We start from the raw sequence: 27,897 nt of genomic DNA, 5'->3' as shown, positions 1-27,897 counted from the left end.
TAATGGAGACCATAATGTACAAGCTTGTAGTAGGAATAGGATAGTTGTTTTCAAGAATTTGTCACATGAAATAATTATTCCAGTTAGCCCCAAAGGACATAAACGACCGCAAAAATAGGAGGTACAAAGCAGTAGTTTTTAGTACTAGGTAAAGAAACAACTACCAACAATTTAGAGCTCTCCCAAAATTGAAACAGGCCATCTGGGAGCTAGAAGACTCTCTTTGGAGGATATAAGCAGAAGCTGGAGCACATTTGTTAGATGTTCATGTGAAGATTAACTAATGGGTCTTTGAGGTCTTTTCAACTCCAAAATTCTGTGATTCTGTTAAGTTGCAGAAAGATGTGGAGTTAAAGGACTAGAATTATTTTCTTGGAGAAAGGAGCATGTGATGTTGACCAGATATATGGACCTATTGTCTCCATACACAGATCATCTGATATGAAAATTCAAATATCCTTTTCATAAGTTTTCCACTTTTAATAGGAGATGATACATTTGTATTGGGCAAGGTCACTTATAACCCTGTGAATAAATATGTAACAAGAGTCTCATTTCTATTTTAGAGATGAGAAAATGGAGGCTTAAAAAGAACCCTAGTTCTAAGGAACCAGTATGGGATTTAGAGTGACTCATGGCTTTGGAACTGAAAGGACCTTGGAGGAAGATTGCTGCGTCACTCCCTTCACTTTGGTCTTGGAGACCAAAGGGCTGAGCTGGAGTCCTTCCTTTGACTCTTACAGTGTGACTTTACCTCCTGGGATCATAAAGACCTCAGAGATTTAACCTTCTCACTTTCCAGAGGGGACTGAAGTTTATAGAGGTTGTGACTTGTTTGAGCAGAAATTTCAACTCAGGTCTGTTAGCTCCACTACCCACAAGGGCAATCTGGAAGGTTCCTGGGCTCTCTTTATGGCCTTAGTCCCTATACGTCAGGTTCTCCCTCTTTTAAAGGAGAGCCCATCTCTGCACTGATGATTACATGAGATTGAGGGACTTGGCCAACAGTCACAAGTATCAGAGACAACTCTCAAATGCAGCTCAACTTAGCTACGTGAACATTCAGCAAGTGCTTCATTTCTTATTTTCCAAGCTTTTCTTCAAATTATCTTTCCTTCCTTTTATGTTGTTTTTGTAGAAACTATATATACTCATTAAAATAAAAAAATTAAAGAACTTTTTCTTGTTTTGGTAAGACAGAGTTTCTCTTGGATTTCAGTGTAGCCAGCATTTATATAGAACTTTAGATTTGTGAAATGTTTTTACAAATGTCATCTCATTTTATGCTCCCAACAGTCCTGGGAATTCAAGCCACACAAAGAGCCTTTCTTTGTAGTAAAGAAAACTACCCAACTTGGAGACCACCTTTGACAGCCACGTTTGCCTTTTGCATCCAGAATCCCCCATTTCTCCAAGAATTGGAGGTAGAACTCTTCTCGGATGATTTATTAATAAGTGAGCAATTCTGTGCACATGGCTAGAAATCCCAAAGAAATGAGGGGCAAATCCTAAATTAAGCCGCAGGTGAATCATTGGAATAAATGGAAAGTTATACTCAGAACCTTAATTCCATTGACAAATTTGCCTCACACCCACCTTGCCCAGATGACTCAGAAAGAAGAGAAATCTCATATTAGTGAAGGCAAAGCTGTGATGACTGAAGTTGTCTAGCAATGTCAATCTGAATTTGAAATGAATATGATTTTTGAGAAATAAGTGGAAAAGGAATAAAAAATACATGCAACCTCTTATCTCATCAGGGTAATAAATACTTAATGAGTCAGCCCAGGAGAGAATGGTAGGCTGCGGCTTCCCCCTGATTTGAATTGGTGACTCAGGCAGGGAAGAATGGCAGTCCCGGTTTTGGCTGGGCTGAGAGAGAAGCTGCCTTTTTTTTTTTCTATGAGAAGAAAAAACATCTGATGCAAAGGTAGAGATGACTGAGATTTGATAGGGAAGGCAGATAAAGACTTTGGGGTTACATGGGGAGAACCATGCCGGATGAATTTTAAAGAATCGTCCAAATCTCAAATGCTGTCCTTACACTTTTTGCATTAATTTTGCACATATTTTCCTCTTTTATTTGATTTCTTGTGAATACAGACCTAATAGTGCTATTTCTGGGTCCAAGATTACAGAGTTTTATAGCCCTATGGGCGCAGTTCCAAATTGTTCCCCAGACTAGTTCACAACTGTACCAATAGTACATGTGTCCCAACTTCTATGCACTCCTTCAGCATTTCATTTGCATTTTCTGGAATGTTAGCTAATGTAATAGGAATAGGTGATATCTCAGAATTGTTTTCATTTTCATTTCTCTAATCAGTAGTGATTTATTACTTTCTTTTTACTGGTTCTACACGTACATTAATTTTTTAATACACATTCTTTTATGAATCATGTTGGGAGAAAAAAAATCAAAACAAAAAGGAAAAACTACAAGAGGAAAAAAAAAAGTGAACACAGCATGTGCTGATTTACATTCAGTCTCCCTAGCTCTCTGTTTGGATGCAGATGGCATTTTCTATCCAGTGTTTATTGGGATTGCCTTGGCTCACTGAACCACTGAAAAGAACCAAGTCTTTTATAGCTGGTCATTTCACCATCTTGCTGTTACTGTGTATAATGTATTCCTGGTTCTACTTGTTTTGTTTGGTATCAGTTCATGGAGAGTTTTCCCCACTTTTCTAAATATTGTTTATCATTTTTTATAGAATGATAATATTCCAATACTTTCATATGCCACAACTTGTGCAGCCATTCCCCGTTAGATGGGTATCTACTCATGATCCAATTTTTGTCAGCACAAAAAGAGCTGCTACAAACATTTTTGCACATGTGGGTCCTTTCCCCTCCTTTATGATTTCCTTGGGATACAGACCCAGTAACAGCACTGTTGGATCCAAGGGTATGCATAGTTTGATACCCTTTTGAGCATAGGCCCAAATTGCTCTCCAGAATGGCTGAACCAGTTTACAACTCCACCAACAATGCATCAGTGTCCCAGTTTTCCCACATCCCCTCCAACATTCATCATTATTTTTTCCTGTCATCTTAGCCAATCTGAGAAGTGTGCAGTGGTACCTCAGAGTTGTCTTAATTTGTATTTCTCTAATCAATAATGATTTGGAGCATTCAGTTCTTTTTAAAAATCATAACAATACAAGAAAAAAAAACAGCTATGGAACCAGAAGACCAATTCAAGCTCCTCTTCTGACACTTTCTACTTGGGTAACCACCAGAAATTCACTTAGCCTTTGTGATTCTTGATTTCTTAAAGTATAAAAGAATGCTGGGTTAGGGCAGGGATGCCTAAAGATTTCCATGGACCTTTTCTCAGTGTTCTAAAGGCCTTAAATCAAAGATATAAAATTGCAAAGGAAACCAACCATATTGAAATAGGTTATAGAAATATTTTTAAAAACACAAATTCATGGACTTCAGATGAAGATGCCTTGGATTAGATAAATAAATGCTTCTACCCCTTTCCCTTTCTTTCTCTCTACTTTCTCATCTTCCCTCTTTCACTTCCTCTTTTCCTTCCTTCCTTCCTCCCTCCCTCCCTCCCTCCCTCCCTCCCTCCCTCCCTCCCTCCCTCCCTCCCTCCCTCCCTTCCTTCCTTCCTCCCTTCCTTCCTTCCTTCCTTCCTTCCTTCCTTCCTTCCTTCCTTCCTTCCTTCCTTCCTTCCTTCCTTCCTTCCTTCCTTCCTTCCTTCCTTCCTTCCTTCCTTCCTCCCTTCCCAGATAGCTTCTAAAGTCTTTTCTATTTTGAGATCTCCAAATCAATGAGCCAATAATTACATGAAGTGAAACATCCAAATGATACCAGATGTAGCATCAAGCTGCATCTTGTGTGGGCAAAAGGTGATGCGATGAATCTGGGACAGGATCCTTCCTCAGTAGGCCCAAAAGTTGAGACAATTAGTAAGCATTCTGGATGTGGTTACAAGATTCTACCATGATAACTATTGGGATTGTAGTTGAGAGATCAAGCTGGACCCCAGAGGGAGGGACTAGGAGCAGAGTGCAAGTTGCAAACAGCAAATCAAGGCTCAATGTCAAGAAAAACCCACTATCAAGGAGAACATCCCTGAGCGACTGGGATCTCTGAAGAATTAATGAGGATCCTGAACCTGAAAGTCTCCAAGCAGAGGCTGGATGACTATTGGGTAGTGATTAAAATAAAAGCCAACTGAGGCTTCTTGTAGCTCAAAGATTCAGCGAGGAAAGAAGGAAAAGGAGGGGGGGGGGAAAGGGAAGAAACAGGATTATGCAGTAGCTGTGGCCAACATGAAGAGAACTCTGTGGTCATTCAGTGCAAGTTCCTCCCTTTACAGCGGGGTGATTCCTGGTCACCAAGGGGCAAAATGGCAGCTCCGGGCTTTGAACTTCACTCCTGATTCCAAATGGAGCCCTTTTCCTTCTCCTGTACTGCCTTCACGGGGGATACCAGCTGTCCCCCAGAAAGCACATGAGATGCACACATAGACACGCAGACACAAGCACGTATGCACTCTTTTCACTGCCCACGAATCCAAGAATGCGTCACCTCCCTGGAGCTTTCAGGGCTTCTGGGGTCAACTTTCTGCCTCCATTGGGCGTGGCCTCCTTACCCAGGAGGTCAGTCTGACTCCCGGCTCTCGTATTGATGGTGCAGGGTCTCTGAACAGGCCAACAGACAGCCAACAGAACTGTGAGTGAAGGCTCTGAACCTGTTTGTCCACTGACGTGAAAGTAAAATGGAAACCTGCTTTTGAAGAATGGCTCTGTCAGGGACTTATTAAAAGCCCGGTGCCCAGTCACTCAAACTCTGAAGAAGCTAATAGATTTGCCAACCTTTGGGTAAAATGGAGGCAGGGCGAACTCCGCGAGCAGAGCCGCGGAGACTTTTCCATCAGAAACCTAAATTAGGTAGAACTTGCCTAGTTTGGCTTCTCCGTGACCCCAATATATACTGAAGCAACATTTCTCAAGATTAGCAAACTTGGAAGCAAGCAAAGGACATTTTTCCCCACCAAGAAAAACCGTGGGTCTCATTTTTCTGACTAGAGGCGAATATCAATGAGCTGGCCCCTCTATCACCGCGCTACGCCATTGCTCCTGTGCAGATGGAGTCGTTCTCTGGGTGGGGAGGTGTGGTTAAGTGGAAGGGAGGGGAAGGATGAGGCAGGAGGAGTGAGATGGTCCTCCAGGTTTTGCCCAGCAAGAGCATGGGTGTCTCTATGGCCATTTCAGAAAGTATCTCAGCAAGAGAGGAATTATCCGTCCAGTGGCGGAGAGGGCCGATTACTTCACACACACACAAACAAACACACACACTCACACACACTCACTCACACACATACTCACACACACACTCACACTCACACACATACACACACACTCACACTCACACACACTCACACACCCACTCACACACACATACTCACACACTCACACACACATACACACTCACACACACACACTCACTCACACACACACTCACAGACACACTCACTCACTCACACACACACTCACACACACTCACTCACACACATACTCACACACACATACTCACACACACTCACACACATACACACACACACTCACACACACTCACTCACACACATACTCACACACACATACTCACACACACTCACACACATACACACACTCACTCACTCACACACACACTCACACTCACACACACACTCACACACTCACAGACACACTCACTCACTCACACATACTCACACACTCACACACACATACACACACACTCACTCACACACACATACACACACACTCAGACACACACACTCACTCACACACACACTCACAGACACACTCACTCACTCACACACACACTCACTCACTCACACACACACACACTCACTCACACACACTCACCCACACACACACACTCACTCACACACACACTCTCACACACTCACTCACACACACTCACACTCACATACACACACACTCACACACTCACACACACTCACACACACATGCTCACCCACACACTCACACACACTCACACACTCACTCACACACACACTCACACACTCACACACTCACACACACATGCTCACCCACACACACACTCACACACACACACTCACTCACTCACACACATACTCACCCACACACACACATACTCACACACTCACTCACACACACATACATATTTCCTACATACATATGTGTATAAAACCCCTTCCTCTTCCTTGACACAAAGCATTTCATGCTCCGTCTTCAATGACTTCCCAGGCTCTTTTCAGAAGGATCCTTGGAAAGCCCTCCCTGCCGGGCCGTCCCTGTCACACGGGGCGTGAAGTATGGTAGCCCTCCTGTGGGAGCAGCTGCCTTCCATTAATCTGGCCCGTCCCTGAGGATGGGGCCACTTGGGTGGCAGCTAATTAAGGGTGATTTAGGGCTGTTCCCAGGCACTCTGTTGGGCCAGCATTAGATCTGCTATTCTAATACGCGCTATGACTCCCTCAATTATTACTAATTAATTAATGGGAAGTCTTAATTAATGGCATGGTGGAGGGATCTTTGGAAGGATGAGATCATCAATCCATTGGACTATTGAGAGGCAATCTGGGTGAGAGATCAGAGCATTTCAGCTGAAGTCAAAAAGGACTTGGATTGAAATCTTGTCTCGACACTGGCCAGCTGTGTGGTCAACCATGACCTTCTCCTACTCTTAGTTTTCTCTATCTATTATCTTTTATTATTATCACTATAATCTCTATCTCTAACTATTAAATGGGGTAACAAGATAAGTTACAGTCATCTCCCAGAGTGGTTGGGAGATAAATCATGGAAGAAGATTTGTGTACTTTCAAGTAAGTAGAAGTTAATTTTCAACAAACATTTATCAAGCATCTACCAGTTGCTAAGCAATGAGGATGAAAAAAGGAGGCTGGGGATACAAAATACAGTCTCTTCCCTAGAGGTCCTCCCCCTAATGGGGGAGACCATGTATAGATTAAGCACCAAGAAGCTCCAGGAAGTGGAGGTAGCTGAAATGACCCCCAGAGGTCATTTCATATACAGACAGAAGGAGAGGCGAGCAGCCCCTGCCCACCTGTACCAATGTGATCAATGGTTCCTGGCTTGCTTTGCTTATTTTTCCCCAAAACGGAAGCATCTGAACTCAGACTCAGCCTGAACAGAAGTTTGCCAGCATCAGCCAAGCCTCCATACCACTGTCAGCTTTCCAGCACCTCCAGGGCATTGTAGTGTGGAGGAACATTAATCAAAATGTCTAAACGTCTTCCTGTAAATATTATGGATGCATCCCAATCACTCAAAGAAGGAAGAAATCCATTTTGGTTCCAACGTCCTGAAACTTCCTGAATTTAACCACAAAAATCCTTGGAAATTCAATAATATTAAAAAACATTTGCTCAGACTCCTAGTCGGTGGGCAGCTCCATGCTAAGCCCTAGACCTCCAAGGAGACTTTCCTTGTCTGCAAGGAACTTCCATTCTGCTGAATGTCCCAATCATATGAACATTATCACAAATACAGGAATTGAAAAGGGAGTGGGAAGAAATGTCGCTGTCCCTTTGACCCTTTAGGAATTATGAGGAACCATCTCAATCCAATAACTAATAATAATAATAATAATAAGCCTGAGACTCTCATCAGCATGGAACATTTTTACCTGCATCATTTCTGACTGAGGTCAGAAGGCAGCCACTGATGGGAGCTCAGCATATTAACGCCAGACAAAGTGAACACCTGACTGCTGTAGCCTTGGGCAAGTAAGAACCCTGAGCTTGGGAAATGTGCCTGTCCAGCCTCCCAAGTACCACAGGTACCAGTAGTGCAGACTTTGCCTCTGGTCCCCAGCTGCTGCAGGGTTAGGCTCACTCTTGGTAGCCTTGAAAAAGTAGCTCATTAGTTGTGTGCCCAGGTGAGGCAGGAGAAGCGCTATCAATTAAGAATTATCTCTGAAAATGAAGGGAATGCCCTGCAGCACTCCAGAAGGAGCCAGACATGGAGGCAAAACCTGTACCAGAGAGAAATGGAGATCGCGGCTAAGTGGAAAGAACGCCTTGTCTATTGCAAGAGGTCTTTTGGGATGCAGTCTTTTGGTCCACAGATGTCCAAGTCAATTCTTTAGAATTTTTACCCTACTCCCAGGGTGGCTGTAAGTAAGACTAGGAAGTTATTTCATCTGAGCCCAAGGAAGAAGATGCCAATACCCATAGTCCAATGGGGTGCACCAGTTTCTATGTTGGCCACCTGAAGTCCATGCTGAAAGGGAGGAGCAACGAAGCATCTCTGCTGGGAAGTACAAAAGCTGGCCGGTTCCTAGAATCCAGTCCTTCCCCTCAGTCTCCTGGCTCCCCCTTCTGCAGGAGGTTTATCTGGGTCACTCCTTCCTGCCCCAATGTCTTCACTTGGAGATCCCCTCCCACTTTCCATTAGCTCCTCATGGAGAACACCAAGTGGAGCTGCACTGACCCACGTGTAGCTTCAAACTGAGAGCACAGTCATAATGCACAATTGAGCCTTCCCCTTCTCTACCCTCATCCTCCCTAAACAGCTCATGCTTTGCTAATCACACATCTCAGAACAAGATTCTTCCGGCTCCGCTGAGGGGCCTGACCGGCCATCTCTGCCTGAGCTTTTGCACATGGCCGGACTCTCTCTCGGTGCTCAAGGATAATCAATGATAAATACGAATCAACTCTAGGAATCGACAGCACGGCCAAACGACAGAGTGAACGTTTTTAAATGATTACCAGCTCTTGAAATAGAACCCAGAGATTTGGAGGAAACCATGGAAGAACTCTGGACTTGGATTGGAATCAAAAGTTTTGTTTGTTAAAAACAGAGAGATGGGAAAATCATTCTGCAAATAACAGATTTTAATTTAGAAATCCAGAAAGAGGCAATGTGATATTGTACCGAGAAGTGGGATCCTCAGGGAATTCCAAGGTCCTTCCATGGCCCAGATTTCAACACGTTCTTTTCACAGCCTTTTTCAAGGACAAGAAGTCCAAAGCAACGACGGCTCCTTCTAGTTCGGCCCATTCTCCCCTTTGCTCCCTGTCATCATGTGATGGCAGAGCTAAGGAGAGGAATCCCAGAGAGGGAATGAGGGCTGCTGAGACTCCAGTGGGATGGCTCAGGAAGAACTCTCCAGACAGCACAGGCTAGGGGGAAGCGCCAAAGGGTCCAGAATCGGGGCGCAACCGCACAGAGATGACTCATACAGGTTTCAGGGCTGCTGCTGATCTGGACACTGGCCACCTGCCACGCTGTAGGGAGAGCTCACGGCAGCCAGTGGCTGCCTGGCCACCGGACAAGAAGCAGGAGGCTGATGTAATCTGTCCTGGAAATTTCTGAGACCCGCCAGGAAGAGCCAAATTCCAGCCCCCACCTGTGGCACCTGCAAGCTAAAGGCTCTCATCTCGCAGCGAGCCTCATTTCAGGGAAGGCCCATGGAGTACATTCTCATTAGGAATTCCCTCGGGAATGAAATCCTAGCTGCGTTCCGGATCTCCAGCTGAACGTGCCTTTGGGATTGTGGGAGTGGAGACCTACACTGTCTGTATTTTATGAGAAAGCTCCCCAGGTTCCGTTGCTCCCTACATGACTGGAGCCTTATGGAGTGTCCCTATGGCCCTGAAGAACTTTGATGAGGGGGGTGAAGAAGGAGCAGAAACAGAGGGAGCCCTGTCTCTCACCGGTAACCCCGGAAACAGCATCGAAGGCCTTCTCCTTTATCACTCTGCTATGATCGTCCAACATTACTGCCTCCGAGAGGGGCAGCATTTCAAGGTGGCATTCTGCTCCAACGCCCATGAGCTCAGCCACTCGAAGGGCATCATGCGGACCATTTGCATGCAGGGACTTACTCAACCTTGTTAGAAAATCAATAACCTGTTCTGTGGGTAGCCTCAGGCAAAGTTTCTCCTGCTTTCCAGGAGAACTCGGGTCAATTTATCATCCCAGAGCCCTCCAAGATTTCGGCGCTTTGGAATACTGTTGTCTGGGCTCCCCACTTCAGCTAAAATTCTAATTTAATCAATAGCAAATTGAACTGGAAGGGGGGAAGCTCCAAAGATGTCTCCGGAAAGCATCCAGTGTTTTTTAGGCCTCAGGCCAATCAAAACGGAGTGAACAGAAGGTAGCGTAGGTGGGATAAATGGGGCCTAGCTGCTGGCTCATCAAGCACTCATAACAGTCAAAAACATATAACAATCAACTTGAAAAATAACCGGGTGCTCATTTTATCGCTGGCATGCAAGGGGCCCTTCCCTCGGCTGGCACGCCAGGGGCCCTGCCCTCGGCTGGCATAAGGGGCCCTGCCCTCGGCTGGCATCAAGGGGCCCTTCTCTCGGCTGGCACACCAGGGGCCCTGCCCTCGGCTGGCACACCAGGGGCCCTGCCCTCGGCTGGCATAAGGGGCCCTGCCCTCGGCTGGCACAAGGGGCCCTGCCCTCGGCTGGCATCAAGGGGCCCTGCCCTCGGCTGGCACACCATTGGGGCCCTGCCCTCGGCTGGCATAAGGGGCCCTGCCCTCGGCTGGCATAAGGGGCCCTGCCCTCGGCTGGCACAAGGGGCCCTGCCCTCGGCTGGCATCAAGGGGCCCTGCCCTCGGCTGGCACACCAGGGGCCCTGCCCTCGGCTGGCACACCAGGGGCCCTGCCCTCGGCTGGCATAAGGGGCCCTGCCCTCGGCTGGCACAAGGGGCCCTGCCCTCGGCTGGCACTGAGCGCGGGGAACAATAGGCAGCACTTACCGGTCTTTCCCCGTCTCCTTCTTAAAAAGCCCGTCACAGTGAGCCATGCGCTTCTCCGTGGTCACGTAAATCCGGGCCCCCGGGTAGACGTCGACAGCCTTCCTCAGCATGTTGTACACGATGCCGTTGCCATCTCTCCTCATGTTGCGGAAGGGCCCCCAGATCACGTAGATGGTGGAGTTGGTTTCCTTGAAGAAGTAATCGGGGTTCTTGAGCAGCAGCGGGACGCTGGTGTGGGACACCACCCGGACCGAGGTCTTGCGCCCCACGTCCTCCTCGTAGCCCCGGGTGGGCGCGTTGTTCATCCTCCAAACGCAGGAGGACCTGTCGATTTCGGCGCCCACCTTCTGGCCCACCATCTGACCGGAGCTGGACACGATGGCGCAGAGGTCGCAGTCGAGCTGCAGAGGCTGCCAGAGAGAGGAGGGAAGAGACAGAGAGGAAGGTTAATGAGCCGCCTTCGCACCTTCCAACTGCTCGGAGGAGGGAAATGGCCGGCTGCCCTCGGAGCGGGTCAGCGGGAGGAGCACTGAAACCTGGCCTCGGGCCTTCGGAAAGGCACTGAGGGCAGCCAACAGAAAATGGGCTCCGGCTTCCCTCTCCCTGCCAACACAGACATTAAAGCTCTCTGCCTACGGGAAGAAATGGGGCCGAAACGTTGGAGCTGCAGTTGAAGTCAAGAAATCCTAGCTAGGATCCCGCCTCCCATGTTTACTAGCTGCAGAGTCAGAGAGACGCAAGTCCCCTGACTCCTCTGCCGGGTCTCAGTTTTCCCATCTGTAAAATGATCATAGTAATAGCTGCAGACTGGGTTCCCATCTCCGCTCTGTTGCTGCCTTCAGTTCCCCTTCTGTAAAATGGGCGGTTCAAGGCTCCTTACAGCTCTAGGCCTAGGAGCCTGCTCTCTTGGTCTCTTTTCTCAGGGAGTTACTGTGAGATTCAAGTAAGATAATGTATGAAAAAGGCTCGGACAAATTATAGCTCCACGTAACCTAAAGGGGTCAGAATTCATCATGGATATACAAGTGAAAAAAGGAAACAGAAGCGGGCATTGACTGAATATTATTATTTATTTCTTAAAAATGGTTCTAAAGAATTTGATTTTTAGTACAAAGAGTTTCCAAAAGAGACAGCCTGGCCATAATGGAAGCATTTTGAGTATCGTTCTTAAGCAATATCATGCTGATCAATGAATACATCTATTTAAACCTCGACATCATCTGGCCCTTGGAGCCATACTGCTCTCATAGCCATGAACAGCAGAGGTTCCCTTGAAACCAACCTGGAGGAAGCATTTTCAAATCGATGTGGCTCAATTTTCCCCTCTCTGACATAAAGAGCTTTGAACGAATGGCAGCCATGAGAAAACCGATCATTAAATCAAGCGTCATAGTGTGGAATCTTTGACCCAGAAGATGATGTGTATCTACAGAAAATCTTTCCTAATGCCCCTGCATGAAAATTGGAATGGTTTCTGTTCCAGTCTTTGCAGTTCCGCCCATAATCTTCGCTGCATCCCACAGAAGCAAGTTAATTAAAAATAATGTATTAAAAAGGATGATATAACCTCCTAAAACTAATTTGCAGATTTAATGCTATACCAATCAAACTACCAAGGGGATACTTTATAAAGCTAGACACAATAATAACAAAATTCAATTGGAGGAACAAAAGGTCTATGATCTCAAGAGAAATAATGAAAAAAAAAAGTAGGAACAAAAGGGGACCAGCTCTTGTAGACACCAAATTATATCATAAAGCAGCCCTCGCCAGCACTGTGTGGTACTGGCTTTAAAAAAAAGAGATCAGTAAAACTGACTAGAAAAGCAAGGATCAGAATTACTGAAATCTGCAACTCAGAAGTTGGTAAAGCTAAGCTTAAATTCCTTGAGGGGAAAGCTATCTGATCTACTGGGAACACTTGGAAAACAGCTTGATAAAAGTTTGGTTTGGATTAATATCTCACAATTTAGCACAATAGATTTTAAAAAAGGATAGAGAGACCAAAACATTAAAGATAGAAGCAGTATGTGTCTTGGGCAGAATTTGAATGCAGGACTCTCTGACTCTGAAAAGTCGTAGCCCCACTCACCAAACTACATTTCCTCACTCAGAAACAAAGATATCACTTTTTAATAATAGCTTTTTAAATAAAATTTTAAGCTACATGCAAAGCTAATTTTTAATATTCACCCCTATAAAACTTTGTGTTCCAAATTTTCTCCCTCCCTAAACAGTAAGTAATTCAATAGAGGTTATATTTGTGCAATCACGATATCATTTTTTATATTTATTGAGGGCCTCCTCTATAGAGCACTATATGATTAGCTGGTTTTCTTTCCTTTTTCCTTTGTGGTAGTGAGAGGTCTGCATGTGTGATTTCCCCAATGTGAGGAACTCTTTCAGTGTGGAAACTTCTGATCACCAGTGATATAGGGGCAGGTGGTAGCGACTCCTAATTTAGAGTTTTTAGAGTTGTTTATGGTGTTGAGAAGGGAAGCAGCAAGGCCAGGTCATACAGCTAGTATTTGTCAAAAATCATAGCTTGAACCCAGATCTTGCTGCCTCCAAGGCCACCTCCCTACTCAGAACTATCTTGTCTTTTCAGCACAGCAAGAGAGAGAAGAGATGCTGAGAAAACTTAGAAAGGATGCACTACAGCGGGAACAAAAAGGTGAGTCAGTGAGTGATCTCCCACTTTACAGATGGATAAATTGAGGAGGAAGTGATCCTGCAGTTCCTAGCCACACCCACTGAGTTAGTCATCCACAAAGTCTCTTAAAAAGCCCCATCCCCTTGATCAGGTTCAGAACCTCGAGGAATGAACTTCCCTGTCTTTGCGGCTCCAGTTTAAGCCCCGAGCAACAGCTAAAGAGAAGACATAAACTAACAAATTCCGCAGTTGAGGGCACGTTGTATTGTTCCAAGAGAAGGCCATGGGAAAAAGCGCATTAGTTCATTAAATAACCAAACCACAAGCATTTCCGCCATAAGGACTGTTTAGAAAACACGACTTTGTTCGGGTGTGATTGATGTGTGGGGAAACATTTTGAGCATAATTTGAATGTTGCTTTTGCTTCTGTGAGATTTCTTCCTGGGAAAGAATAGGAAACCTTTCCCACGTCTCAATACCTTGTGAGCTGTAGCCCTTCCCCGCCAACTTCCACCGAATTCAGCTCTCTGTCAAGGGCAAAGGGCCACATTTCTGAGACTTATCCTGCTGCCCGGAGGCCTTGTTCACCCCATCCTGCCTTCCCTCCACGGCTTCTGGACTTAGGCAGCCTGGGACAGCCAGCTTCGGCCCAAGAGGGAGGACGAGGCCTTAAGCAGCTGATGTATTTAAACTGCCCTCCCGTTTTTATTGGGCGTCCATCCCTTGTACGTGCTCCTGCTGACACTTTGGGCCTCCGTGTGCCCCACGCTGTGATTTTTATTGTGAAATGCTTTGGGGGAACGCTTCATCCAGCTTCCTGGACCACAGGGCTCCACATGCAAATATATTTACAAAACAATGGCCCTGCCTTCTGCTAAGCTGCAATGCTTCCCCAGCCCCCAAGCCCTCCAGGCTGGGCCTTCAGTGGTCAGTGGAGAACCTGGGTTCTAAGGCAGCTCATCACTTGCTAGCTGTGTCGCCATGAGCTTCAGCTTTCTCCTCAGCATAAGGAAGCCTGAGATAGCTCCTCCCCTCCCAGGGCTGCTGAGAGCATCAAAAGGCATGCAAACATTAGGCAGCCACATGGTACTGGAGTGAGGAAAGCAGAGTCAGTCCCTGAGCATTCATTAAGCACCTCATGCATGCCAGGCACCGTGCTCAGCCCCAGGGTTACAGAGAATGGCAAAAGGAAGCTTATGGTCTTTATGCAAATGTGCAAATGCATTTGTATAAACAAGTAACACAAGAATAAATAATAATGAACAGAGGGAAGGCACTGAATTCAGAGGGGTTGGGAAAGGCTTCCGAGGGGAGGGGGGGATTTGAAGGAAAGCAGGAGGTCGGTAATCAGAGCAGAGGAGAGAAAGTTCCAGCCAGAGAGCTGGAGACAGCCCAGAGGCCAGGGGTCCTGACATCAAAGGGTACCTGGAGTGAGTTTGGGAAAGGAGAAGGAGGGGCAGGGTAGAGCCAAACAAAGGGCTTGTATTTGACCCTGGGGGTGATAGAGAGCCATCCAATGCAGCTGAGTCTGGGGATATGGGGTGTTACTACTGGATGGAGGCTGGAAACCCCCAGCACCCAGTTCAGGAGCCCAGGTGGATGAGCTACTGAGGCGATGAGGACTTGCAAAAGCTTAGGGCCATTCCTGGAGGAGAGCAGGGGACGCGCGAGATCTGGTGTGACAGTAAAGCCAATAGCTGTGGCAACATTTAGACATGGTGAAGGGCGTGACAGACTGACATTGGGGCTGCCGCCTGCTGTGAGATCCAGGAGATGGAAAGCACTGCAAGGGGAAAGTTAGGAGGGAAAAGGAGCGGCTCAGTTTTGGACAGCCGTCCCCTTGGCATGAGGCACCTGGGAGGCAGGTGGACTCGGGAACCTGGAGCCCAGCGGAGAAGTTGAGGCAGAAAATCGGAGAGTCATCAGCCTAGAAATGATGATTCAGTCATGGGAGCTGATGAGATCAAGTGGGAAAGAGGAAGAAGAAGAAGAAAGGTCCCAGGACAGTCCCACCGAAGGCCCACGGGCCGTGGGCTTGACCTGGATGAAGAGCCAGGACAGGGGGACGCCCCAAAGACCGGGAGAGAGGCGACACTCCAGGAGCCAGCATTCCTCCGAGCCCGAGGCTGCAGGAGCAGAGAGGGGCAGAGGGCATGGGAGTGGAGCAGCCGGGGGAAAGGTGAGTGGGAAGCTGTCTCAGCCCTTGGTGGGGGAGCCAAAGGCCGGCGCAGTCCGGGTCTCACAGCACGCTTGTCTGCTGCGGTCCCTGCCAGGCGGGGCCTCCGGTCTCTTCCCTGGCCATGGGGACGAGCAGCGGAGGCTGCCTGAGGAGCACGATTCCCCTAACGGGCACCCGGAAAGGGTTCAACTAAAGCCATCATGATGTGCTTGGTGACAGAGACTGAGGCCCGCAGCTGGGCAGGTTTGGAGGGCAGCGGCTGCCGGACAACTTGAGGGCAAACTGGGAGAGCAGGCGGGCTCATCTGCTCTGGGGCCGGGGCTGCCGGGAGGGGGCCACCGGAGGGGCGAGCCAGCACGGAGGGCCCCTCGGCTTGACCATGCGGCCTTCAGGAACCCTGCCCCCCTCGCCCCCTCCCCAGCTGGCAGCAGCTCCCTCCTCCCCTCTGCTTCTCAGCCCCCATCTTCACTGGTCAATCAATCCCCCCCACTCTTTGGTGGACGTGGGATTCAAACTTCCTCAGGGAAGTGGCCTGCAATGGGGGGAAATGACGTACAGAGAGGGCTGAGGGGAGCTACCCCTCCCTTTGCATTCAGCCAGGGGAGTCTCCCCTAAAAGCGAACGCCTCTGGTTAAGTAAAAGCATTCAGAATGTATGGAAACCATGAAGTGATGGCGACGTCCCAGGGCACTCACGGGCACCTTTAGGCTGCCCTGCAGAGGGATGCCGGGCAAGGACTCTAGCCATTCGTCCGAGAGCTTCTCTCCACCGCATCTTTGGGGCGGGTTGGGCATCCTCCATCACTTTCTCCTTTGTCAATGTCTGAGACTCCCCCACCGTCTCCACCCTGTGATTCGGCAGCCTTCTTCAGGAGCTTCTAACCTGCTGAGCCAGGCTGTGTTGCCCTAATAAACACTTGTCCTTTTCTTAATGGAATCCCTCGGCATTCTGAGAACTTTGGAGACCTTCTTGAGTTTGATCCCTCCTTTTTCTCTGAGCTGATTTTCCTTTCCTTTTCCCATTTTCACTAGAAAGTGTAACCTTCTCACCTTTTTCTTTCACCCACTCAAAAGTGTCTTCAAATCCCGGAGTTTAACAACGTCGGTCTCTACCATTTCCAGGGCAATGCATCCCCGTGATGGAGAGATACCACCTCTTCTCTTATGTAAGGTCTAAGTATTGATATTCAGTAACAGCTCCCTTCCACCCCAGGAGAATTATTCTCCCTTTTTGCTCTGGGCATAGCTGGCTGCCAGCAAAGGGATTCAAGGGTTGGGTACGAGTATGGCCCGCGTCCCCTCTCCCCCATGACATCCTGGCCGTCCTCGATCAAGCGTCCCTTTCTCTAGCCTCGGGCCCCCTTGAGGGAGATCTCTCATACCTCTGTGTACACCCGCTGCTATTTCCTCATAGGTATGATTTAAAACCCTCTGCTTTCTCAGCGCCAGCCCAGGGAAGCACAAATGGACTCATGGTCTCATCAATCACCAAGAATTCCATATGAAATTACTATTTGCCATAGTGCCTAGAGGGACTAAATAAAGAAGCAGTCTTGAATCCAAGACCTGGGTTCAAGTCCCACACTGGCTGTGGGGCCCTAAGTCACCTGCCTTTCAGTGCCCCCGGCAACTTGATAAGACAATCCATTCCAGAACAGTTCCCCAAGCTGGAAGTTCTCAATAATAATGAAATCAATCCAGGCCCTATTCCTATGTGCCAGACTTTGTGGAAATTCTAATGATTACGAGGAGGAGAAGGTGGAGGAGGAAGAAGAGGAGAAGGAAGAGGAGGAGGAAGAGGAGGAGGAAAAGGAGGAGGAGGAGGAGGAGGAAGAAGGAGGAGGAGGAGGAGGAGGAGGAGGAGGAGGAGGAGGAGGAGGAGAAGGAGGAGGAGGAGGAGGAGGAGGAGGAGGAGGAGGAGGAGGAGGAGGAGGAGGAGGAGGAGGAGGATAAAATTAGCATTGATATAAACACCTTAAGTTTTGCCAAATATTTTATATGCCTAATCTCGTGTGAGCCTCATGACCACCCTTTGGTGTAGGAGCTATTTTCCCCAAGAAAAGGTTAAATTGGCCCAGAACCATACAACTGACCAACGACTAAGGCAGCATTCAGACTCAGGCCTCCCTGGCTTTAAAGTCCAACCCTATCCACTGTGCCATCCAGTCACTGCAGAGAAGAGTAGGCTGGCCAATCGGCTTTGAGTTCCTAGACTGTGGCAGCCTCTAGAAGTCGGAAAGATGGCAGATGCCCCTTCCATTTCTAGAGTGATGGTGGGAGGAGGGAGGGAGAAAGGGATGCTGCAGATTTTAGACTTAGTCACCATGAAGGGGGCTATCGATGCTCTAGATGGGGAGCCCTTGTCCAGTGACCAACAGAGTGCTGGGCTGGGAACTTGTCCCCCTTACTATGAGCACAGTGAGAAGTCAAACAGATGGCAAAACTCAATGGAAACAGGGCTTGGATCTGGGGTTTTGTTTTGTTTGTTTGGAAAATGACAGAGAAATTTTCTGCAAAGAGAACAAGAAAACACCATTTCGTGGTAACAATCTTCTTGGGTCAGTATTCAAGACAGTGTTTAACAAAGACCACCGTGAACATAATTGCAGAACTAAAAAAGAAGAAGCTTGCACTGGCTCGCCTTTGGGAAACTGTGCCATGTTTTGAACGCCCCCAGTATTCTCCAGCAAGCAAAGGGCTGGTCTCACTCGTCCAGTTCTGATCTATGGCTGCCAGGATGGCCAAGCCACAGTGTCGAGAAAATTCCAGCAGAAGTCCCCGACCAGCCAGCAGTCCCCTGAAACTCTTTGAGTTGGGCTGGCGGGTGTCCATCCCCTCGTCTGGGGGGGGGCATTTAATGAATGTGTGTGTAGGACTCTGGGGTCGCTCATGCTGGAAATACTTTTCCACTTCACTGTGACCTCGTAACATCCCTGGTTTCCTTCAAGATTCAGCTCAAACATCTGCAGGATGCTCAAACTGGCTTCCCTAGCCACTAGTGCCTAGCCCTCTAAGGCTGTTTCTATGTACTCTGTATGAATCTTATATGCATCTATTTGTCTACACCCTTCTCCTCATCGAAATGTAAGCTCCTTGAAGGGAGGGATGGTTTTTGTTAGAGCTTAGTTGTGGTACCTGACAGGTGACTGCCTAGATTAAAAAATTCTTAGATTAGGGTCTGGGAACTTTTTTAAAAAATTATTTGTTTGACCATATAATTGACCATATTAATAATCAAAATAATAAAAACCATATGATCATCTCAATAGATGCAGAAAAAGCCTTTGATAAAATCCAACATCCATTCCTACTAAAAACGCTTGAGAGTATAGGATTAAATGGACTATTCCTTAAAATAATAAGGAGCATATATTTAAAACCTTCAGTAAACATCATATGTAATGGTGATAAACTAGAACCTTTCCCAGTAAGATCAGGAGTGAAACAAGGTTGCCCACTATCACCATTACTATTCCATATAGTACTAGAAATGCCAGCCTCGGCAATAAGAGCCGAGAAAGAGATTCAAGGAATTAGAGTAGGAAATGAGGAAATCAAACTATCACTCTTTGCAGATGACATGATGGTATACTTCGAGAACCCCAAAGACTCTGCTAAAAAGCTATTAGAAATAATTCAGAATTTTAGCAAAGTGGCAGGATACAAAATGAATCCACATAAATCCTCAGCATTCTTATATATCACCAACAAAACGCAACAGCAAGAGATACAAAGAGAAATTCCATTCAAAATAACGGTCAATAGTATAAAATATTTGGGAATATATCTACCAAAGGAAAGTCAGGAATTATATCATCAAAATTACAAAACACTTGCCACAAAAATAAAGTCAGATTTAAATAATTGGAAAGACATTTAGTGCTCTTGGATAGGCCGAGCGAATATAATTAAGATGACAATACTCCCCAAACTGATCTATTTATTTAGTGCTATACCAATCAGACTCCCAAGAAACTATTTTAATAACCTAGAAAAAATAACAACAGAATTCATATGGAACAACAAAAGGTCGAGAATTTCAAGGGAAGTAATGAAAAAAAAAAAATAAGTGAAGGTGGTCTAGCTGTACCTGATCTAGAACTGTATTGTAAGGCAACAGTCACCAAAACCATTTGGTATTGGCTAAGAAATAGATTAGTTGATCAGTGGCATAGGTTAAGTTCACAGGGCAAGATAGTGAATAAAAATAGCAATCTAGAGTTTGACAAACCCAAAGATCCCAAATTTTGGGATAATAATTCATTATTTGACAAAAACTGCTGGGAAAACTGGAAATTAGTATGGCAGAAACTAGGCATGGACCCACATTTAACACCACATACTAAGAATAGATCAAAATGGGTCCAAGATTTAGGCATAAAGAACGATATCATAAATAAATTGGAGGAACATGGGATGGTTTACCTCTCAGACTTGTGGAGGAGGAAGGAGTTTGTGTCCAAGGGAGAACTAGAGACCATTATTGATCACAAAATAGAACATTTTGATTACACCAAATTAAAAAGTTTCTGCACAAACAAAACTAATGCAAACAAGATTAGAAGGGAAGTAACAAATTGAGAAAAAAATTTTACAGTTAAAAGTTCTGATAAAGGCCTCATCTCCAAAATATACAGAGAATTGACTTTAATTTATAAGAAATCAAGCCATTCTCCAATTGATAAATGGTCAAAGGATATGAACAGACAATTTTCAGATGATGAAATTAAAACTATTTCTACTCATATGAAAGAGTGTTCCAAATCACTATTGATCAGAGAAATGTAAATTAAGACAACTCTGAGGTATCATTACACACCTGTCAGATTGGCTAAGATGACAGGAACAAATAATGATGAAAGTTGGAGGGGCTGTGGGAAAACTGGGACACTGATGCATTGTTGGTGGAATTGTGAAAGAATCCAGCCATTCTGGAGAGCAATCTGGAATTATGCCCAAAAAGTTATCAAAATGTGCATACCCTTTGACCCAGCATTGCTGTTATTGGGCTTATATCCCAAAGAAATACTAAAGAAGGGAAAGGGACCTGTGTGTGCCAAAATGTTTGTGGCAGCCTTTTTCATAGTGGCTAGAAAGTGGAAGATGAATGGATGTCCATCAATTGGAGAATGGTTGGGTAAACTATGGTATATGAATGTTATGGAATATTATTGTTCTGTAAGAAATGACCAACAGGAGGAATACAGAGAAGCTTGGAGAGACATCAACTGATGCTGAGTGAAATGAGCAGAACTAGGGGATCATTATACTCTTCAACAATGATACTGTACGAGGATGTATGCTGATGGAAGTGGATATCTTCAACATAGAGAAGAGCTCATCCAATTCCAATTGATAAATGATGGACAGAACCAGCTACATCCAGAAAAGGAACACTGGGAAATGAGTGTAAACTGTTATTTTTACCTTCTGAATCCAATTCTGTGTAACAAGAAATTCGGTTCTACACACATATATTGTATCTAGAATATATTGTAATATATTTGACATGTATAAGACTGCCTGCCATCTGGGGGAGGGGGTTGGGGGAGGAAGGGAAAAAAATCTGAACAGAAGTAAGTGCAAGGGATAATGTAAAAAATTACCCATGCATATGTACTGTCAAAAAAAAGTTATAATTATAAAATAAAATAAAATAATTTGTTTGACATAATTGTCTCCCTTTCAAATCCTATGTTTTGTTTTGTTCATTAAAACTATATTCTGACTGGAAACTATGTGGATGCCTCTCAATTGGAGATTGGCTGAATAAATTGTGGTATATGAATATTATGTAATGTTATTATTCTGCAAGAAACAACCAGAAAGATGATTTCAGAAAGGTCTGGAGAGACTCACAGGAACTGATGCTGAGTGAAATGAGCAGAACCAAGACATCTCTGTACATGGCCACAATAAGACTATATGATGATCCATTCTGATGGACGTGGATCTCTCCAACAATGAGATGAACCAGATCAGTTCCAATAGAGCAGTAATGAACTGAACCAGCTACACCCAGAGAAAGAACTCTGGGAGATGACTATGAACCACTACAGAGAATTCCCAATCCCTCCATTTTTGTCCGCCTGCATTTTGGATTTCCTTCACAGGCTAATTGTACACTGTTTCAAAGTCCAATTCTTTTTGTACAGCAAAATAACTGTTTGGACATTTACATATATTGTATTTTACTTATACTTAGGGTTAGGGTTAGGATTAGGGTTAACATATTTAACATGTACTGGTCAACCTGCCATCTGGGGGAGGGAGTGGAGGAAGGGAGGGGAAAAATTGGAACAAAAGGTTCGGCAATTGTCAATGATGTAAAATTGCCCATGCAGATAACTTGTAAATAAGAAGCTATAATAAATTTTAAAAAGAAACTTAAAACTTGTCAAAAAAAAACTATATTCTAACCAAGAGTCCATGGGCTTTACCTTGCTTTAATCACACAAAGCATTAAGAATCCTTGGATTGGGTGAACTAGAAAGTCTCTTTCAGCTCCCCAGTTATGGTCCTCTTGCGAAACGGCCCTTTTAAACCAGAAATTACTATGCATTCACTGCGTGGAAGAAGAACACAAAGGCTGAATCGGAGAGATCCATGGTCTTGTAACAATGTCTGCTCAGGCATCTTGCTTTGCAGAAATCTGCTTTATCCCTAGAATGAGACTCTTTCTTAACCAATGAGATGAGTATCCATGTCTGAAAAATCTCACTGTGTCCAGTAAGATTTCTCCAGCCTTCTTCCTGAAGAGACCATCATCAGCTTGTCTGGACTATCCTCCTAATGGTTAAATGGTTCGACTATTCTGCTGGCTGATTTCAAGTCCTCAGCAATTGCCCTTATCAAAAGAATGCAGAGTACCTCACTCAGTCACCCCTGGGATCACTGGACTTTCCATATTTAAGATTCCTGGACATGATCGGGCCTTAATGCTGTGGGGATATTACCTGGACTTTTACAGCCCAGGGAATCATATCTTTTGTGAGAAATGCCAAAGAGGGTTCTGCCTTCTATTGAGGCTCAGTGGAAAGGCATATGAGGTTTTTGGATTGTAAAAAAAATGAAAGAGAGAGACAGAGAGACAGAGAGACAGAGACAGAGACAGATACAAAGGCAGAAAGGAAGGAAGGAAGCAAGTATGCTATCTCTGCCTAATGTACACGAGTGGTTTTACAACTTGTTAGTTTCATTCTGCCTGGGTAAAAAACAATTTGCATCATTTTCCTGTCTAACCCATTTTGTTTGGACATTCAATAACTCTTTCCTTAAGTGGAAAAATAGCAAAAACAAACAAACAAAAAAAAAACAGAGAGGGAGATCTCTGTCCTTCATCTGCAATTCTCACTCTTTATTAAGTTCCAGTCACATTTCCCCCTTTCTTTTCTTCTAACAAGATAACTGAAGGACCCTTCAAATTCTTTGTTCCAAACTTAGCCCCCTAGAGGGATGTTGAGAAAATGATTCAAGTCCCAATCCCCGTGAAGATGGTTTCACTCTCCAGACTCCTGATATTCTCTCCCCTTCAGTGGAAGCTCTTCAGGATGCTCTTTGAATGCTATGAAAATTGTCCCATCTTCTCTGAATGATATATTGGCACAATTGCCAAGTACTTACATTTTAATCAGCAAGGAAAATGAAATATTTGACCTTTCTTTTTTTCTGAAAAAGCTTACAGACAATAGAATGGATAATTAAAAAACTATGAATTAAAACTTGCAAAACAGTCTGGTTTTCCCAGCAAAGAAGAATAGTGGTCCTTTTTTTCCTTTTTTTTTTAAAGGTCACTTGTCAGCTAGTACTAGTTATTAAATCTCCACATTTATCACTAATGTGGTTCTACAGAAAACGAAGGTCAGGACATTAAATAATGAAACAGTCAGGATCAGAAAAGGTCACCAAGAATTTTAGTACAATTTACCAGAAGCTGCTAATTTTATACACAAGAAATGAATAGAAAGAGGTCATGATTAAACATAGCTATGGCCATCCAATCTCCCTGTCCACCTCAGCTTCAGGCTAATAAGGCATCTTCACTCATCTAAGATGGAACTTGCCAAATCTGAAAAAATAAAAATACAAATCCAACCTGGAGTTTCAATAATATTTTAGATTGAAAGTTTTTTTTTTTTAGCTGAACCAACTTAAATAATTAAAAACATTTAAGATTTCTTCAAAAAAAAAAAGACATCTCACAGGTTGTTTGCATTCCAATCACCAAAATGCAATTTTGAAAATTGAGATAGGGCACTCTGGGCACCTTAAAAGCTCTACAGGACAATTAGCGCCTCGCCACACACTAATTTAGTGCTTTAATGTTGAAACAAATCAGATCTTTCCTTGCAATCATCCAATTTGAATGAATTTGAACAAAGCAGGTTGAACAACGCTCCTGAGAGACACTCTTCATCTTGCTCTCACGGATTCCTCCCCTACCGTGGAATGTCTTCAGAGTTTTAGTTTTTGCAGATTCAACATGTATAATGACGCCATTGGGGAATCCATTTCGCCTTTATTCTTCCCCATGTTCTTTTGAGGTCTTTCAAATGAAAGGTACAAAAGAGGCATTAGCAATCTGGCATTGTTTTTATTGCTTTACAGAGGGAAAAAATGTATTTTAATTTTTCCCGTGTTTCAGGAACGATTAAGCAAGCTGTTTCATCTACAGTCGAGTCACTTTCAGCAGATCTCTATCGGTGAGCGAGGATTTGGGGGGAGAGTTCTAGGGAGAAACCCATGTTTCCACAAAACGGGAGGGGCAAGCCTTTGTTTGCTTGTCCGAAAAGCCTGACTCTCCCAGTCACTGAAGTTTTCAGAAGCAGCATGTAGAAATCACAAGGTTGGAGCGCATTGGGGAGAAAAAAGCTGGAATTAATAACAGCATGTTTGTCTTGCCTGGAACTCTCTCTGCCTTTCTTTGCTTACAGCCATTTAATAGCACCGTATCCTGATCACAAAACAAAGTGGGAATTGTACAAAATTATTTTAAATGAACAAGAAACAGGTCTCTTCCTTGGAACAGCGTGTTTTCTCTTTTTTAGGACTAGCTCTGGAGAAATGGCTGTAGATTAAGAATAGTGAGGATGTTGCAAAGGAAGAGGGCTTGCTATGACAGAATTCATATGCAGAACAAAATGATTTCAATCCCCAAAAGGTTCCCCTACGAAGTGCTGGGTTATCAGGATTTATTCCTAGGATTGTGAGATCATAAATCTGGAGTGGAGGGGATCTGAAAAGTCCTCTGGATGAACGGCATCAAATATATGTGGAAATGGGGGCCACTAACCCATACATAAGCATCCCTGCAGTATTCCTGAATGTTGACTGAGGAAAACACATTGATGTATTTCTTTATTTTTTATTAATATATCAACACATTAAATCAGGTTGGGAGAACCTATGAATGCGGTTGTGGCCACACTCAGGAGTATTGTGAGCTTGGGGGCAACTGCTGAGGTGTGAGCTTCTGGTCTACAACATCCTTAACCTACAGCTTAGAGTGGAGGAAGCTCAGGCCCAGGAAGGTAGAACTTCTAGTAATGGATGTGGACTCTAATAAACCCAGTGCTCCTTTAAAAATGCTTCTTGATGTCTTTTTTACATCCCCCAAATTTCACCAAAGCATTCTTCTCCCTGACTCGTGTGGAGAGTCTTACAAGACAGTCATTTTTTTAGAGTCAGAATAACTGATTAATTCATCATAAAAGTCTGAAAATATTTTCAGTGTCCGATCCTTGTGAACTTCCACCTCTGTGAAGGAGAAAACCAAGGTCTACCTCACAGAACTTTTTTAAGAGTCATGCTTGCCCTTTACCGTTGTGCAATATTCAGTTTCAATTTTGATTTGGAGTGGTTGTTTCCATTGATGTGGTTGTAGTCATTGGGCATATTGTTTTCTTGATTCTGCTTAATTAACCCTTCATCAGTTCATATAAATCTTTCCATGCTTCTCTGCATTCACCATATTTGTCATTTCTTACAGTAGAGAAATAATCCATTTGTACATTTGTGTACAGCGCTTTGTCCGGACCTTCCCTAGTCAATGACCTTCTACACTGTCTCCAATTCTTTGCCATCACAAAAATGGTTGCTATAATATATGTCTTGTAATATATGTGGACTCTTCTCTTATTAATAGTCTTAAGACATAAACCTAAAAATGGAATCTCTAAGTCAAAGGTATGGCTGTTCTAGTAGCGTTCTTGGAACCGTTCCAAATTGCTCTTCATAATGGTTATATTGATTCACAGATGCATTAACAATGTATAGTGTATCCATCTTCCCACAAGCCCTCCAAGCATTAATGATTCCCATCCATTACCAGATTTGCAAACTTTCAAGGTATGAGATGAAACCTCAGGGTTGTTTTTTTGTGCATTTCTCATGGTATTGTGATTTGGATGTAAATAGTGAGAACTATTTGTATATATGTACATATCCTTTGACCTTTCATCTTTTAGGCAGTGTGTATATAGGTGTACACATAAATGTACGTCTATATGTATATATGTATGTGTATGCATGCAGAGAGAAAGAAAGATTTAACTACTGCATCTATCCAGGATACCAGATTCTTATGAGGGAAATTTGAGATAAGAATTTTTTTCTCATGAAAGCACTTCTTTTCTCTTCATTGATAAAATTAAACTATGAAACAGAATAGCAAAATTTCTGGGATGTAACTGCAGCATTACTAAGGGGGAAAACCATATCAGTGCAAACATACATAAACAAAATAGAATAAGAGAGAATTAATAGATTCAACATGCACTTTAAAACTACAAAGCCAAAAAAAATCCTAAATTAAGCATAGATGAGAAAAAGTTAAAAATTAGAAGAGAAACAAACTGTAAATAAAACAAAGTATAGCAATGATAAATCAAACAGTTGGAGGTAAATATTGATATTGATTTGTTTTCTATGGTTTCTTTCAGCATAATTTGGTTTCCTTGTTATTTTTAGCATTGTAATCCCCCCTTTATTTGATCGCATTATTGCAACTCATGCCTTTTTTAAATTCATTTGATGCATAGTAATTTTTTTCAGCCACTAACTTCTAATTTGCACGTCTCTGTTCTTCTAGGTGTGTTTCTTGTAAGCAGATTGTGGGGTTCATTCTATTATCCAAAGTGTCACTCTCCTTCATTTTAGCGAATTGTTGAATTTATTTACATCAGAAATTAGGAGAGTTATGTTTTTATTTTCTTCCATTTGTTTCAAATATTACTTTTTTCCAAACTAGGGATTTCCCCCTTTTCCCTTAGTAAACATAGTGCTTTAGTTATTTTACTTTAATCTATTTTAAGGCAACCCTTTTCCCACCAGCTTTTTCTCTTCAATCTCAAGTTGTACACTCTCCTGTTTATTCCTTTCCCTAGTTTTGGAGTCATGCTTTACTTAGTAGTTTCTTTTCCTTCCCTCCTATTATCAGTTATTTAATTTCTTACTTCTTGTTTTCCCTCTCAGATAAGCAGTCAAATACAATTATCTTTCCTCTCCTCTTCAATGTTTTGTTCCTTAGATTTTCACATTTCATTTACTATGCTTTTTTCAAAAATATTTCTCTCCTTCTCTTCATGATTTTTTTTGCTATCCATTCTAACTTATGATTCTTAGCCCTTATTCTCATTAAGTCCTTCCTTATTCTCATGGAATTAAAGCTGCTTAGACACCAGTTTAGGATTCTTTTTTCTAAATAATTTCTTTGTCATTGTTTTGTAGATCTTTCACCCTGTTCTTCTTTCTTTCTTAAATTCACTCTTAGACATACTAATTCCTGCCTAGGATATAGCAAATAATGTTCCACCATAGAACTTTTTTCCCCATGTCCCTGACTGTTTAATTAATTATTAACTTTGTTTTCAACATGTCCACTTTCCTCTACATGAGTTCATATCCTTCCACTTCTCTAGGTATCACTTGTCCCCAAGAATTTTGATTCCCCCTTTACTGAGGCAAAATCATTGAATTCTCTAAGGGCCAAATTACTGAAGATTATGTCCATATTCCCTTCTCCCATGGGCACATTAATTCCTGGTGTCTTCTTCTACCATTGAAACAAAATTGCCCCCTTTCCTATGCTTTTAATGCTTCCCTTTGCCTCTTTGTCCATTCTCCTGTAGGTGTTCTTTACTCTGAAAGGCTAAAAGTCCTTTTCCCTTCATTGCTAACTTTTGATTTAATTAAAGTACATCCTGTATACCCCTCTATCTTCTTGCCCCTTCCTCCACTTTTAATATGCCCTCCTATTCTGGAATTTAGTTCCACAAAACATGGATTTATTTGTAGGCAAATTTTTGTGAGATTTA

The 27,897-nt window shown here is 43.9% G+C and overlaps 1 protein-coding gene across 2 annotated transcripts in view; it reads right to left on the bottom strand.

Annotated features, from left to right (window-relative positions):
• Positions 1 to 27,897, bottom strand: part of ST6GALNAC3 (ST6 N-acetylgalactosaminide alpha-2,6-sialyltransferase 3) — a 460,411-nt gene that overhangs the window by 331,083 nt on the left and 101,431 nt on the right. For both annotated transcript variants that reach the window (XM_074265593.1, XM_074265592.1), the window contains exon 2: positions 10,753 to 11,162. In XM_074265593.1, the coding sequence (XP_074121694.1) occupies positions 10,753 to 11,111 (359 nt within the window). In that variant the 5' untranslated portion in view covers positions 11,112 to 11,162. The remainder of the gene's footprint in view (positions 1 to 10,752; positions 11,163 to 27,897) is intronic.

This window comes from Sminthopsis crassicaudata, chromosome 4, assembly GCF_048593235.1.
Source record: "Sminthopsis crassicaudata isolate SCR6 chromosome 4, ASM4859323v1, whole genome shotgun sequence".
Taxonomy (NCBI): domain Eukaryota; kingdom Metazoa; phylum Chordata; class Mammalia; order Dasyuromorphia; family Dasyuridae; genus Sminthopsis; species Sminthopsis crassicaudata.
This window is presented reverse-complemented; position numbering and strand designations above follow the sequence as displayed.